This window comes from Charadrius vociferus, unplaced genomic scaffold (genome assembly GCF_000708025.1).
Source record: "Charadrius vociferus isolate BGI_N301 unplaced genomic scaffold, ASM70802v2 scaffold532, whole genome shotgun sequence".
Taxonomy (NCBI): Eukaryota; Metazoa; Chordata; class Aves; order Charadriiformes; family Charadriidae; genus Charadrius; species Charadrius vociferus.
Window position 1 is genome coordinate 1,447,653 of NW_009647271.1, and position 15,610 is coordinate 1,463,262.

Below are 15,610 nucleotides of genomic sequence, written 5' to 3' on the forward strand. Positions count from 1 at the left end.
AGCGGTTCCTTTTCATACCCTGAATGTTAATTTGAGCCCCATCACTCATTAAAGAGGACGGTGTCACATCTTCCATACTCGTGAGCTTGGGAGTCGTTACACGGATCCTTAGATCCAAACCCCGAAGAACATCAGGCGTGGGACTGTCTTGCAGGACCAAAAGATGGACATGGCCTAAAGACCCCGCTCCCAGACACCCTTGAACACTGGCGTATTTTAAAGCTGACTCCACAGCTGTAATTTGCAGCTGCTGTTTAGATACTGTGCAGAAATGAGCTGGCAATCTCAGAAGCAACAGCCTTATTGCAGCATCTCCGGCTATATATTTTCTTACCCCAGTGGGAAACGCTGCAGAGAGAGGGAATCTCATCGTCTCTGCTGCTCCTGATTTCGACCAACATTCAGAGAACCTGGGAAACACCAAAGCTGTTCCAGCTTTCTCCAGTCGAACCCCGCGGTTTGCCCGCGTCGGATGGCAGCTTGGGTGGAAGAGGAGAGGTTTGTCGAACCAGCTGACCCAATAAACTACACCTTCGCACTAATTAGATTTTCATTATCAGGATGTCAAGAAACGGAGCACATTGCACAATTTATTCGCCGGCCGGCGGGACAGCCTTGGCTGGATAAGCGATGGCGAGCCAGCTGTGAAGGAGGCCATCCCGCCTTCTGCTGGAGAAGTTACTGCTCCTCCTGAGCCATTTCTGGTTGTTTTGAAAAACAGAGAGTGTTTTCATTTCTCAGGGTTTTCAAAACACGGTCTGTATTTATGAAATATGCAGGGACAAGGCTTCCCTGCAAGTGACAACTGAAAATTAAGGCTGACATTAATCCTGCTGCTTTAGGGCTGGTTAGTGGGGGAGGACTCTCCTCTTAAACGGGAGGTGATTTGTGGGTTTGTTCAGGAACCAAGACAACAAGCAGGAAAAAGGCTCAGGAATTTTCCTGAACAGTGTATTTACTGCCTCATCTTCTTGTTTGCAGCCCCTAAAAGTTGGGTAGTCCCCAGGCTCCCCCGCTCTCAGCCCTGAATATACATCCCTCAGGCTGAAATAACATCCCTTTTAATCTTGTGTTGGGCCAAATTCACCCCATGTGGACTTGGATGAAATGCCTCCGGAGTTAACGCTGCTTTTTCCTGATGGATTTGCCCCGGCTTTTTTGCAAGCAGGGAAGAGAAAAGGATGCTGTAAGGGCTGTCCTAATGGCAAAAAGCATATCCTCCCTGGAGGAGATGCTCTCCCATGGGTACACGGCAGCTACTGGCTGTGCGCACGCGATGCTGAGGCCGTGCTGGAAGACATACTGGTTTGCCCAAAGGTCCGAGCAGCTTTGGGATCTGGCCAGAACCCCAGAGGGTCTCGCTAAGGCTGAGTCAAAGCCTCTTCCATCCACCACGGCCTCACTCCTCTCTGGGCCAAGTTTTGCATCCTCATGACTCAGGAGTGGCTGTGGGGATGGGGTCTGGGGCAGACTGAGCTGCAAAGATAATACCGCACCTAAAAATTGTTGTTTCCCATGTGCATCACTTCCAGTTACATCCAGTGAAAGAGCTGCTTGTTTTAACTGTCTGTCCTTCCAAACCTGCAAGGTAACAGCTGAAGTTCCCTACCATTACCAGCCCCTATCAGGGGTGGGCGTCCAGGCTGCAGGAATTATTTCTAATGAAGTCAGTCCAGCCCAGAGCCGAGCCTAAATGCAATTAAGCTGCGAGCCCAGGAGCGCCAGGAAGGACGAGCCTTTGCTTCGTGACTACATTGAACACTGAAATTGCGCAGGGAAAGGAAGAAAAGGCATTTGTGTACAGGACACAGCCTGAGGGAGGAGGTACTCAGCTAACAGGCTGTTCCCAGTGATAGGGCAGAGTTTTAATTATCGTGGGTCTGGGCAGAGGGCTCTTGCTGGTGAGGCTGGGGCTGACGCCGAGTTCCCTCTCCTAACAGTTCCCCTTTCTCTGCTCACAAACTCTGCCTTTGCTCGGGAGGAAGCACCGCCGGGTGGTATTTTGAAATTCTAGGACAGGCTCAAACCAAAGTATCTGTCAGTTTTAAGGAGGGCCCCAAGTTCGTCCAACATGACTCTCGCTGCTGCTGACACTACCTGTCCCCAAAGCGTTACACTACCCCCGGCTTATTTTTAACTTGGAGAGAGGAGGGAAAGGTTCCTCGGCAGCAATTTGCCCACATTCATCCTTTGTGCTACGTGCCCACAGCCATCGCCGGTCCCAATTTAGGTCTCTGCAGGTCCTGAGGAAGCCAACCCCCTCGTGCCAGCGCGGTACGTAACTCCAGAGCACGCTGGAAGCCCAAGGACGGGATGCTCAGATGGTCCCCTGGCAGGACATGAAAGGTGACCTGTCTTGCAATTAGGGGAAGGCGGTTTGTGACGAACTCCAATTGAGGGCAGCGCTGCCCAGGCAGGAGCGGCCCCGACCCAGCAGGCACAGCCCGCGCTCCACGGGACAGAACGCTGCAGCGCTATTTTTACGAGATCATAAAATAGTTGCATTCGGTACGTTACGGTATTTTGTAACTACATTTTTATGAACCTAAAATAGCAGCTTGCAGTTACTACTCGGGATAAATTGCTACCATATTTGCCAATCACTTTAATACCCACCGTCAAAACAGCTGCTGCTAAATAGAAGTAAATTATATTTTACTCTCTTCTAAGGTTAGTCAGGAAGCCTAAGTCCATCATTTCATCTAGTCTTTGCGAAGCATGTCCACTGAGTTGGAAAATGGGAACTTATTTGATGCAAGGGTAGGGAGGGAAGCGATGTTATGCAATTGATTTCAGCGTTTAAGCTGATTTTATTAAAGCAACATAGTTATGCTAATCCCCAGTGCTCCAGAAACAAAACTACCTCAAAATATGATGTCTGCCTTCAAAATCATGACATTTTTACCTAAAATTTCAGATTTCTTACTACATTCCCACCAAAAAATCCAAGCTTTTTTTCTAGTCAGGATTTCACATATTGATAACAACTACTGCTGCAATAATAACAACACGGCTTGAAAGCTTCACGTGTTCCTCTGACTCCAGTAGATGGGATTTGACTAAATAGCTGAAAAAAATACACATGCTGAATATATACGTATACTTTGATGGTCTTTCATTTCTCTCCTAGTGAAACACTACTGCTTTAGAAAAACAGCAATTATGACATTGAGTCAAGCCTTTTCATGGGGCATTTCCAATTCATTTTGCATTTCCATAGCATCATCCAGCTCAGTGTGACAGCGAGGACTTTGCACCGCTGCTCTCGCCCTGCTGGCCTGGGCTGTTTCGGGTGTTTTCCCTCACTTTTGCTGTTATTTCCATGCTCCCGCGCCGGGGCTGGCGGCGACTTCACCCTGCACCGACACCGGCGCTGTGGGTGCCCCCCGAGGAACTTGCTGTTTATTTTGGGAGCCGTGCGTGCTGTCCTGGCCCGCGTCTGTCAGAGGCAAGCTCTGCAGGCCGCTTGTCCGCCTCCGGGCTCTCTGCCTGCTGTAGGGAATTTTTGCCAGGAAAAGGGTGTTATTACCCCAGTGGCAGCAAACGCCAAGTGGCGGCTCTCGGCCCTCCCTGAGCCTCCAGCTTCGGCTGCTCCAATCCAAACTGGAACAGAGAGGGGACCCACACGAATAACTGCTTATCTGGCTTTTTTTTTTTTTTTTTTAATATTTGTTTCAAATTTATGCACGAGCATATTTCAAGCCTGTTGACTGCAGTCATAGGTGCCCGCAAACATCTCGCAGCTCTGCCATGCCCTAATTTCTCATCTGTGTCACCCTGTCTATCCCCACACACCCCTCCGTGTCCTCCTGGCGCTCCAAAAGCACTGCCCCGCACCCCCTGCCCGGCGCCGCAGCATCTTGGAGGTCCCTTCCACAACCAGCAGCACCTTCAAAAGCCGGAGTAGGAAACCTCACCACCATGAACCCCAGCACTGAACAAGACCAAACCCTCACCACGCTCTAAGACAAGCTTGTACATTCACAAGGAGCATCCAGAGCTCCAAGCCTTAACCACCACAAATACACCCGCTGGAAGGGACGCAGGTCCCCTTGCCTTCTGCACTAGCAGTTCTCTACCAGGCAAGATTGAGGGGTGCTTTCTCAGAGTTCAGGGGATCCATAATTGCTTGTTTGGAGTTTGTTTTCCTAGGCCCGTCGTCAGCAGACACAGCCAAGGCTGTTTGGTGGTTTTTTTAAATGAACACGGGCCATTTGTCGGGGGGGGGGGGGAGAAGCGTTTAAAAAAAGCCCAACCAACCCCCCCATCTCCTCCAACAATCCAAGTGCTGGCCTCAAGCTTTGACGATCAATTTAAGCAATAATCAGTTTAAGTGAAGTGAAGCTTCCCCTCCTCTAGCTACACATCCCTGCCTGCCAGGAGGTGCCGTGTCCCCGTCCCTCCTCACACAGCGAGATGGGGATCTGCCTCAGCTGAGGACGACCCGGGGAAAGAAGAGTTAATCCTCAGATGGGCTGAACTGCTCCCCAGACCTTGCCCATAGGTCCATGTCAAACCCAGGTAATTCCGCCACCTTCACTGCTGTCCTTCTGGATTGCCACCAGCGTGACCAATGTCGGAGCCATGCATCCATCGCTGGCAGGGTTTGGAGAAGGTGGCGCACCCCGTCTCTTTTAGCAAGGCCTGTTGTGATAGGACAAGGGGTAATTGCTTTAAACTAAAAGAGGGAGATTCAGACTAGATATAAGGAAGACATTTTTTACAATGAGGGTGGGGAGGCGCTGGCCCAGGTTGCCCAGAGAGGTGGGAGATGCCCCATCCCTGGAAACATTCTAGGTCAGGTGGGACGGGGCTCTGAGAGACCTGATCTAGTTGGAGATGTCCCTCCTCATGGCAGGGGGGAGGGTTGGACTAGATGGCCTTTAAAGGTCCCTTCCCACCCAAACCCTTCTGTGATTCTATCTTTCCAAGTTTTACAAAAACCACATGCATTGACACTGCTTTATGAGGAGCTGGTTTGGAGCAAACCCCAGGAGGGCTCTGCCCCCCCCCAGCTTCATCACCCCTGATGAGAAAACCAGGGATGCCAGGACCATGAAATGGCCATGTCCCCCTGGGTCATGATTTGCTCTCCATCTGAACCTGTAGGTAATGGGTTTTGGTTGAGAAGGACAGTATTAGATTATTATTCTTATTAAATGTTGGCAGAAGCTTGCAAAAATCTGACCTCATTCCAGTCACTTTGTAAAGGGCAAAGAAACCCCATTACTGGTGAAATAAGAAGTTAAAAAAAAAAAAATTAAAATGTTTAAGTTCTCAAATCTCTCATAAGTTACAGGCCACTCCAGATCTCAGTTGTACTGGTATAAATCCAATTCAGTTCCCCTGATGCAAATTGACTTACAGCTTATTTACTCCAAATAACTGAGATGTCTATTTGACCTACCCGTGAAATGTTTAAAATAAGGAATGACATCTCAATGCAAAACATTTTGGTAAGCTACGACTACCTTTTCCTTAGTTGCTTGTACTTGCAAAGCAGTATTTGGCCTAGAGAGAGAAAAGTGGAGTTGCAGATGGGATGGGGTCACAGGAGATCCAGGTTCTGCTCCAGCTTTAGTCACGTCTCTGTTGTCTGAGCTCTATTGCACTGTGGTACAATATCTCCCACTTCACCTTCCCCACTTTGTCCTCCTACTCACCCCACAAGCTCCTTGGGGCCCAGGTATTTGATGGCCTTTGTACACCTCTTGGTGTGATGCTGTCACCCTCCGGCAGAGTCAGGGACCCAAAAACAAGGGCACGGTCATGGATCTGCCCACCGTTTGCTGCAATCCATGCTCTGAAGTTGTTACCTTGCCCACCCCCCAATGATTTTGGCTTGGGCCAAAAAACCCCAGAGATGTAGAGCACAGCAGGACCTGTCATCTCAGTCAGGATCTGGAGACATTACCCCTGCAGAAATGAATATACCCGTGCCCAAAGAATATAAATGTCAACAACGCAACACCTTCAGCTAGAGACAACATTGATCTCACCTACAAACCACTTAACTCCTATTTTTAACTATTTATTAAAGGATTCCCAGGTCTAGCAAGCCTTGTTCATTGCACCCCCCGTGTTCATACACTGCAGCACACGTGTGCGCATCGCGCCCTACGACCAGGACCCGCACCAGCACAAGAGGTGCCGCTGCTTCAAACCCACGCGCTCTTCTCACGCTGCAATCCCCCTCATCGCACCCCAAACAAAATGGTTTTTTAAGGACTTAAATAGACGTTTTCTTTCCAGAAAAGCCGATAGTTCTAGTTCTCCACTGGCTTATCACTGATTTCAGTAGAGACCTGCTTTACCTTCTTGGAGGAAACCATGCATCAAGGACCCACCCAATGATCCCACAACCAGTTAGTGTAGACACTTTCCCCCAGGAGCTATTTCCATGCTTGCACACATCTTCCTTGCCTGTCCCCAGCAAAAGACAACGGTGACCCTACACAAAACACTGAGGAGCAGCCAGAATGCTTCTCCCTGGAGCTTCAGGGTTTTTTGCCATCCCATCCTGCACAACAAGGGGTGCTCAGAGCCATCCCTGGGGATAAACGCCTGGGAGATGGGCGTCTTTGAAGGGGAGTGACAAGCGAGTCCCCGCGCAGGATGTGGCCATGATTGGCATTTCCAAAGGTGGAGGAGCGTGCTGTGACTGCTCCCAGCGGCGTCTGGCGCGACCGGTGACAAGCTGCTTGTCGTGTCACTCGGAGATGAGAGGCTGCGACGTCAAAAGGGACCCTCTGAACACCAACGCCACGACACAAAAGCAGCAGTTCAAAGCCCCCAGTTTCCCTCCTAGGGAGACAGCCTGGCTGGTTATGACACTAATTTATTGTCAGATGTATTTCTTTTTTTTCTTTTCTTTTTTTTTTTTTTTTGAAATCACAGTCAAAGGCTTTTGTGTTTGAATCCCTTTGGCTGGATTGATAATGGCGTTACATCTTACCTGGGCGGTAAGGGAGGATACAAAAAAAAAACAACCACCCCAAACATGCTTCTAACATAAAGTTTGGGCCTTACAACTTATTTACTCTCCTGGCAACGGGCCAGATTAATTCAGGGTGTAATTTCATGGACTTCTGAATTTCATCAAGCTGAGAGGTTGACTGTATAAACCAGTTGACAGGTATCAGTGGAGGGGTGATCCTAGGTCAGCCCTAACCATCAATAGAGACACCCCCTGAGGCTCTTCACAGCACATTCCTCTACCCCAGCCCTGTCTGCAGAGGGGGGTTTTGTTGCCTTTGATGTTTTGCTCTGAAATCACAGCGCTGCAGGAACTTTGCTGCGCACATATTTACCTACAGGAACTGGATGAGCTGAAAGACCAGTAAAGAATTACAGTGGTGCTCTTTAGATGTCCTTCTGAAAGCCGGTAATTTGGTGGCTTGTCAAAATAGGTTGGTGGTCTCAGTCCGCTTCTCTACAGAAACACTATTCTCCATCACACTTTTCCAGCACCACTGGGGATGTTAGAGGAAAGTCAAGAAGCACCTAAACTGCTGGTCTCAGATGCATTTCCAAAGATCAGACATGCAACAGTCATGACAACGATGCATTACCAGGGTGAAGCACTAGGGCTGCATTTGAGGAGCAGCTGGCCCACCCCAGGCTTCGGTGACTCCTTTACTGCCAGCCAAAAGGAGACGAGTGGTTTTTTTGGCTGGACTGTGTCTGTCTGCAATTTCTAAAGAGTTAATGGAGCTTCTTGGCCAAAATCTCAGTGTGATGTTACTGTTTATCCATATTACGGGCTTGTGGTTAAACATCGTAATGATCCCGGTAATATGTTTCCAGCTGCTCACCACCCTGGATAGCCAGTTATTAAAAATAAACTTGCATAAACATGACATTTCTTTTGCACAGCTCATCTGTTTTGCCTGCACGATCGTGCTGTAAGAGGTCACCGAGCTCTGTTTGTCACATCGTTGTCTGTTCCTACGGGAATGACTTCCCCACCATCAGCAAATGATTGTGTCCCAGGGCTGCGGCCAGGTGGTGAAGAAGAGGGAGACAGCACAGACGGAGGAAGTAGACTCAGAAAGATTTGTTGCGTACATACATTTCTTAGGGAGACATTTTCTCCCTTATACTGAGCATTGATCTCCAGTTTGATGATGGCTTTCAACAGTTGGGCTACTGCCTCCTGAACTTCACTAAAAGTTCATTGGGTGAGTGGGGGACGGAGGAAGATTAATTAAAGTGATCTGAATGGTTAGTCTTTCTATTGGAAATGATTGTCTGTGGAGAAGTATAGCAATATATCATTAATCTGGAAAGGTCAGTTATGAAGAAATATTGATTTCAGAAGTTTGGTTTGATTACATCGCTGTAAAGTGTGACATTAAAATTGCAGCTGTTTGTATCTCTGGTCTGAGATCAATGAAAAATGCAGGTTTGGATTTGTTTCTCATTTCTTGTTCCTTTAAAAAAAAAAAAAAAAGGACAAAGAAAAAGAAAGTATTTCCAATGGCATTAACTACCCAGAGTAAATTGTTACTTGACTGGGGTTGACGGTTGGTTTCTATTAAAAGGATACTGCCAAAATGCTTAGGCCCAACATTTATAATCAAGCTGAAGGAATGTCCTGATGATTATAATGAAAATGTTTTGCACTAGGATCCTTCCCTGATGTCCATCAACGTCAGCCAGGCTGTGACCACCAGGGCAAAGCTGCCCGCAGCACCTCTGGGGCTGGGAGAGTTTAGAAGGGTGGGTAGGATTTCCATTGCATTACTTATAAATATTTCAAGGAAATGTTCACAGACATTTCTCACTTTTTATAGCCAGTATCACAGTGTTATGAAAGCGTCGAAGCTAAGCCCATTTCTAAACAAAGCCCCAGTAAAAGAGCATTATTCATTAACTGTTCAACAGCAATCTTCTGCTGGGAGAAGGATTAGACCCGTCACAACCATCTCCTCTCTTCCCAACCAGACACAAAGAGTGCTTCAGCTCACACGCAGGGGAACGCAGATTTTCACACCCCAAACCCCACCTGACAAATGGCTCCTCTCCGCAACACCGCACCACGAGAACGAGCCGGCCACCACCGTACCGGTGCCTTAAGCACAGGGAGCAGGAGGAAAGCCTGGACCACCTGTCTGAGACTCCCACCCATCAAACACAACCTGCCCAAGCGCCGCTTGTTGGTCGCCGGCTGGCCGGAGATGCTCGGAGGAGCCCAATGCTTTCCACCATCTTAATTTTGGCTGGAGTGGGTTTGGGCTGGAAGAGGCAGGTTCCCACCTCGCCTGTTTTCTCTCTGTGTATCAGCCATGGATGTTTTCCGTGGGACGTGGTTTCACGATGCCGGGGGCACGAGGGGTGCACAGAGCGAGAGATCCCTCTGCGCAGGTTTGTCATTAGGATACCTATTGCTGACGCCTGAATTTCACCTGCAAAATCCAGAGCAAAGGCTGAATTGGGAAGGCGAAGGTGGCAAAGCCTCCTCACGCACCCCTCGTTTGATTCAGCAAAACAAGAAAGACTGTTTTACAGTGCGGCAACAGTGTGATATCCCATAGAGAAAGCTCAGTTCCAAAAAGCACTTTGCAGAGAAGCATTTATAAAGTGGCTGTGAGCGTGAGCCAAGGCGAAGGACGAGGCAGAACCAGGGGTACGTGACCAGGGGCGAGAGCTGCCCTCCTTGGAGAGCTGGGGATGGAAACCTGAGCAGGCAAAAAAATTACTATCATGTTAAAAACTCTGGAGCCAATATCACCAAGTTACCGCTGAGTGTTTAATCGTGGTTGTTTCACAGGGTGAATGCGTTTTCTTACTGTTTATTATTCCGCTTTTGCCATGTAACCTGCTTCGCTAAAAGCCTTAAATGAAACAACTGCCATTAAAAACCCATCAAACAGGATTTTATAGTTCTCCCCTTTGCTGCGAGGACCTAACAACTTATAAAAATTTATTTTGCGCTGTGCTCAGTTCCATTAAAAGGCTACTGGGGTTTATTTTTAGGTTTTATCTCGGCGCTGAGTTACCTAGCTTGTAACAGTCAAGGTTTTGTTTTGTCACCTCAAGGCTTAATCATAGCGGGATTTGCTGACATTAAGAGTCAGCAAATACATCTACAGGCATCAGCTATGTAGAAATGCTTTCAACTGACACGGGGTATACAAAGGGAGAGAGAATCGCACGCTCTCTTCTGCTGCGAACGCAAGGAAAGGAGTAATTATCTCACATCAACATCCTAATTTCCAGCACTTTGATCAGAACGCTTTGAATTGTAAATATTGCCAAAAAAAAAAAAAAAGTGTCACCTATCAGTTTTAATGAAAGGGATCTTTGCCCACCAAATGCCACGTGCTAAAACGGAGAGGTCTGAAGTCATCTCCCGACTGGCCCCGAGAGGCTTCGAACGTTCCTTCAAAGCGGAGGCTGTTGTCAAGGGGAGCCCGGATCACCGGGCTGAGGCACCGGAGATGCGCTAACCACAGCCCAAACCCACCTCTCTCCAGCACAGCACACGCTCGGCTGTCGGAGATGTGTCTCGGGCAGAGCCGTTGCGGTTTAGCCCTGTGGAGCAGTTCTGCTGGGCTGCAGCCGGGCAAAGCCCTGCTGGCAGAGAGATGTGGCACGTCCGCAAAGCAAGCGAAGGTGTTGGTGGCACGGGTGGGCGCACCCAGCCTGGCTTCAGCCCAGCCGGAGGGGTGGCAGTGAAAGCAAAGATGCTACCGCAGGGCACAAAATAAGGCTGTGCATCTCCAGTCCCCAAAGACCTTGTATACAAGGTGATCAAGGGGTAAAATCAGAGACATGAAATCAAATCCCCAGTGCTTTTCACCACTAATACACATTCCGGCTCTGGAGCCCCCAACATAGGAAGGACGCAGAGCTGTTGGAGCCGGTCCAGAGGCGGCCCCGGAGATGCTGGGAGGGCTGGAGCCCCTCTGCTGGGAGGACAGGCTGGGAGAGTTGGGGGGGTTCAGCCTGGAGAAGAGAAGGCCAAAAAGGGGAGACCTCAGAGCCCCTTCCAGTGCCTAAAGGGGCTCCAGCAGAGCTGGGGAGGGACTCTTGATCAGGGAGTGGAGCCATAGGACGAGGGGGAACAGTTATAAACTGGAAGAGGGGAGATTTAGATGAGATATGAGGAAGAAATGTTTCCCTGTGCGGGCGGTGAGCCCCTGGGGCAGGTTGCCCCGAGAAGCTGTGGCTGCCCCATCCCTGGAGGTGTTCAAGGCCAGGTTGGACGGGGCTTGGAGCAACCTGGGCTGGGGGGAGGTGTCCCTGCCCAGGGCAGGGGGTGGGACTGGATGGTCTTTAAGGTCCCTTCCAACCCAAACCATTCTATGATTCTATGTTTTTTACACAAGTCATCTTCAACCAGCCCTGCATGCGTGTTCGTACAGGACCCAGCACAGGGCATGTGGGTTCAGTGCTACCCATCCTACCACAGCGCTGCTGCCAGCACCACCCCGTGCGCATTGCTGCAAAAGCCCACAAAGTGGTGACTGAAAAGTGGAGACACTAGTAAAGGACAGGGCTTCTACACCGGCTGGGTCAGTGTGAGACTGTACCACTTGCACATGAGCGACTGAAGGACTCGCTCACTGACTTCAGGGTGTCACAACAGGCAGAGAAGAGATGGACCAGGTTCACGCAGTACCAGTGAAAAGGCTGGGAACAGATGCAAGGGCAGGCTTGGGTTTGGGCAGGTAAGTTTTGTGGGACAGCATTTCTAATGTAACACCATACATATGTCCTCTTCCTTCCACTCTTCCTGAGCATCCACCACCAATCGCTTCAGGAGACAGTGCGCTCTGACCCGGGGTGGCAGCAATCATCTCTCCTGGGATCACAACCACAGAGTGCTCTTAAACACAAAACCTCATTGACACCAAGAGCAGAATCGTGTCTTCCATCATATTTGTCAAAACGTGGTACTTTGCAAGTTTCCCTATAATTTTTGGAGCGCACACATGGCCAACGTGATATACATCCCTGATACCATGGCAACCTTACTCAGATGTTGATGTGGCATATGAATTATGCAAGCAGCTAAGGTTCTAAATCATCTTCTCCTGCATAGTTGTCTGTCACTGCGGCATCCCCAGGCCTCCACGGCCACAGTCTAACCCAGGGCTCCACAGTGGGTATCAGCATGGACTAGTGATGCTCCTTTCGCTGCCAACGAGGAGCATCCACCCTGCAGGAGTGGGAACCGCTCACCGCCTCCCCAGGTAGAAAGGCTTGCGCATTGAGAACTGCCTGGTTGTTGGGTTTGGGTATTTTTTTTCCCATGAAGTTGTGTTAATTAAAAAGATTAAAGCCATATGTTAAAATGATGGCTGACAGGTATAGTTCCCATCCCCCCCCCCCGCTCCCTTGACATGATCGTGAAGTGTTAACAGCAGACGTCAGTCCTAGAAGACTGTAAAAATTATCATCTCAGAGCTATTAATACAGCGCGGTGGTTGGGGGGGGACCATATAAAGAGCATATAGCATTAAACCTCTGGCTAGATATTAAGGGGATTTCTTAACCTGTAAAATTATAGTTATGTGCAGAAGAAGGGAGAGAGGGAGGGGGGCTTAATTAAAAATCCATACTTAGCTGGCGCAACGCTGTGCTTAAGGGCTCTAGGAGAAGCCATTTAAACAGGTAAAATACCGCCCCAAATGCAGAGATGTCTCCTGGATAAAGAGGCCCTTTGTATCTTTGATGTCCTGTAAGTGCCATTCTCTTTAATTTTCTCTTTCTTAACAGCCATAAAGGATATTTTAAATGCATGAGGGACACTCAAGCCGCAGAGGCGATGGCACAGGCGTCCAGCGCAGTGAAACGTTCCTGGAACGGACCCCGACAAGGGCAGCGGCCGTTCAAAAGTCAAAGGAGCCCGTGGACATCCTAGAGGCGATGAATTCCTAAATGGCTTTATTTCCTCCTGGCAGTGCGACACCACCTGTGAGACCACAGACAAGGATCCGCTTTTCCTAAAGGCTTTTCCTAAAAGGAGGGGCTGTACGAAAAGGCAATCCCTGTCCTGAATAGCTTGCGGTGTATGTATGCTATAGGGAAACCCTGTCCGTATAGCCGTGGCTCTCCAGGGGGAATGCACAGTCTGCTGGCAGAGGAGCAGCACTACAACCCAGCAGCATCAGATGGGGGAAAAGGGTCAGTTTGGGCTGGTTTAGAAGTGGTTTTGTGTTTTTTTTTTTCTCCTCCAAGTGCAGTCCCCAGTTGTAACAGCACATTCCCGCTCCACTACAAGCCTCGGCAAAACAGGCAAAAGCAACAAAACCCCCGAATTTAAGTGTTGAATTAAAGGTTCGAGCAAATGCAATTTTCTTGTTCCTGCAGCAGGCGAGGCATGCGCTAATCGTGAGTTACCAGCTGAGAGCTGAGCTGGTTTCCCCGTCTCCTGCACCAGCAGCCCCACCAGCACAGCGGGGTTCGGTGGGACAGGCGTTTCCCTCCGCTCTTTGCTGACGTAACAGCATCAGCCATCCAGACCAGGCTTACGCATGCGGTGGAGTGGCAGGTGAATATACTGAAACACAGGAAAACAAGGCGACACCGATGCCTACCCGACTTGCACAGTCCCAACATATGGTAGCAGAAGCTGCAGGACCAAATATAGCTTCTCAGCCAGACTTTGATACAGCAGTTTATATCAGCAGAAGGTCTCATGCCTCCTACTCTGCTAAAGGTGCGACTGTACGTATGACCCAGCTTACAAAGGAATTCCACTCATTCATTTATTCTTTGGAAGTGGATATAACCAGCCCAGAAACTATGCAGAGCTTCTAAAGCGGTCTGGCTTGAACCGAGAGGCAACACATTCAAATGGAAGCTGACAGCTTCTCCAACTTCAAAAGATGGGACTAATTACAAGAAACAATAAACAACATGGTTCACACGAGACTGCCTGGGCCAGTGCAGGATGGGAATCCCCAAACCCAGAAGCGATCCCTGAGACAGAGAGACTGTCTTCACCTGACTCAGACGCCTGGGCAAAACCGGTGAACTTTAGAGCTGAGATTACTTCTAGTCTTATGAAAATCAGGTTAAGGCCTCATTTACATGGGGCTTCTTCATGTAGACAGAGGTCTTCGTTAATATTGTGTGTCTGCACAGCTCTGGGCCCCAGAGGGTGGACAACAGCTGTACCTGGGAACCGGCTATCGTCTAGTCTGAGCCATGCAAAGCCCAGCAACAAGAGGTCTTTATCTAGTAGTCCACAAGAGAAGATCCGGGTAGAGCTGGACGTAAGAGAGCAGCACTCACTCACACGAGGCTTCAAAGGCACCTCTGCTTTAGCGCAAGAACGAACCAGGGCGGGCTCTCCATCACCCTGTGCCACTCGCGGTCATTTATGTGGGCACAGATGGGCCCGGTCAGAAGACACCCGCATTGCTTTGGTGTGATGGTACAAGTGGTGTTTTGAAAGGTTTCTGCTGATAGCACTGAACATTGTCCCCGTAAACAGAGAAACTGAGTTCTCTGTAGGAAGTACCTGATTTTAGAAAGCAAAAGGCAAGAGTGGGAATTCGGCTTCTGGGGCACAAGGGGAATCATGAAACCGGGGTCCCATTCCTGCCCTTTTTATTACCTTTCAGAAGGACCTTGAGCAGATGCTTTAACCTCTGTATCCTATAAACTGGGGTAATAACGATGCTGTCGTATCCTGGAGGCGCCCAGAGACTGCAAGGGCGAAAGGCGTGGGAGCTGGGGAGAGCTTTTCTCATTACCTCCAGCCTCAACAACATATCATAAAGCAGTCATCTGCGCTCGTTCTTCAGAGACTGCCGCCGGCATCGTTTTCCTTGCAAGTCATTGCCCCTTTCTGCACAGAGCCCAACAAGGACTACCAGCGGACACCTTCGCAAGGTAGTCGTAGACCTTCCTGAAGCTGTCAGCTTTGCGAGGCATAGGCTGGCCATGTAAATAATACGAGAAACAGCGGGGGAAATGCCACCAGACAAAATACTGCCTATGTATTAGAAATCCTAGATGGGGGGGGAAAAAAAAAAAAGTCCTCATGGTTTAATAGAGAAGGTCAGACAGGAGTTATGTTTGTGTTTTTCCGGCATGATTGGATTATAAATATAGTCAGCAGAGGCTGAGGACAGGGGGAGCTCTCGATTGTATTGGGATGTGTCACTTCTGACACTGGCAGGTGATGCCTTCATAAACCCGGCTGCGCTGTCACCGGCCGCGTCGGCGTGCGGCAGAAGCACGGCGGGAGCAGGCAGAGGATGAAAGACAGGAGTTTGCAGGGGAGCCAAGGGGCAGGCAAAGCAATTACGAAGTTATATATGTTTGGCTCTATCCTGTGTTTTACTCCAAAATCTAAACAACGTTAGATTGTATCGTTAAGCTGCACCCATGGCAGAAATGGGGGAAGCGCTGCCAGCTCGAGCAATTTCATGAGGTCATGACGCAGCCAATACATCTTTGATGTGCGCAGGATACATCTGCTCTCTGCAGCCCACAAACCTGTTTTTTCTGCTCAACAACTCCAGGAAGAGATTTTTGAAAGTATTTAGAGGATTTATGGCCACACGCTGCTTCGAAATGAGGTCTCTGCCTGCGTGCACTAGGCAGGTTGTTGTGATCTGCTGAAGGTATTGGCACCTTGTGGAGTTTG

At 49.2% G+C, this 15,610-nt stretch overlaps 1 protein-coding gene across 1 annotated transcript in view; it reads right to left on the reverse strand.

The window, feature by feature from the left end:
- The window catches only part of LOC104281961 (protoheme IX farnesyltransferase, mitochondrial), a 171,527-nt gene extending 156,635 nt beyond the window's left edge, over positions 1 to 14,892 (reverse strand). The window contains exons 1-2 of the mRNA XM_009880026.1: positions 14,832 to 14,892; positions 14,573 to 14,647 (exon numbers count right to left, since the gene is read on the reverse strand). Coding sequence (XP_009878328.1) covers positions 14,573 to 14,647; positions 14,832 to 14,892 — 136 coding nt within the window. The remainder of the gene's footprint in view (positions 1 to 14,572; positions 14,648 to 14,831) is intronic.
- Positions 14,893 to 15,610: the final 718 nt, after the last annotated feature.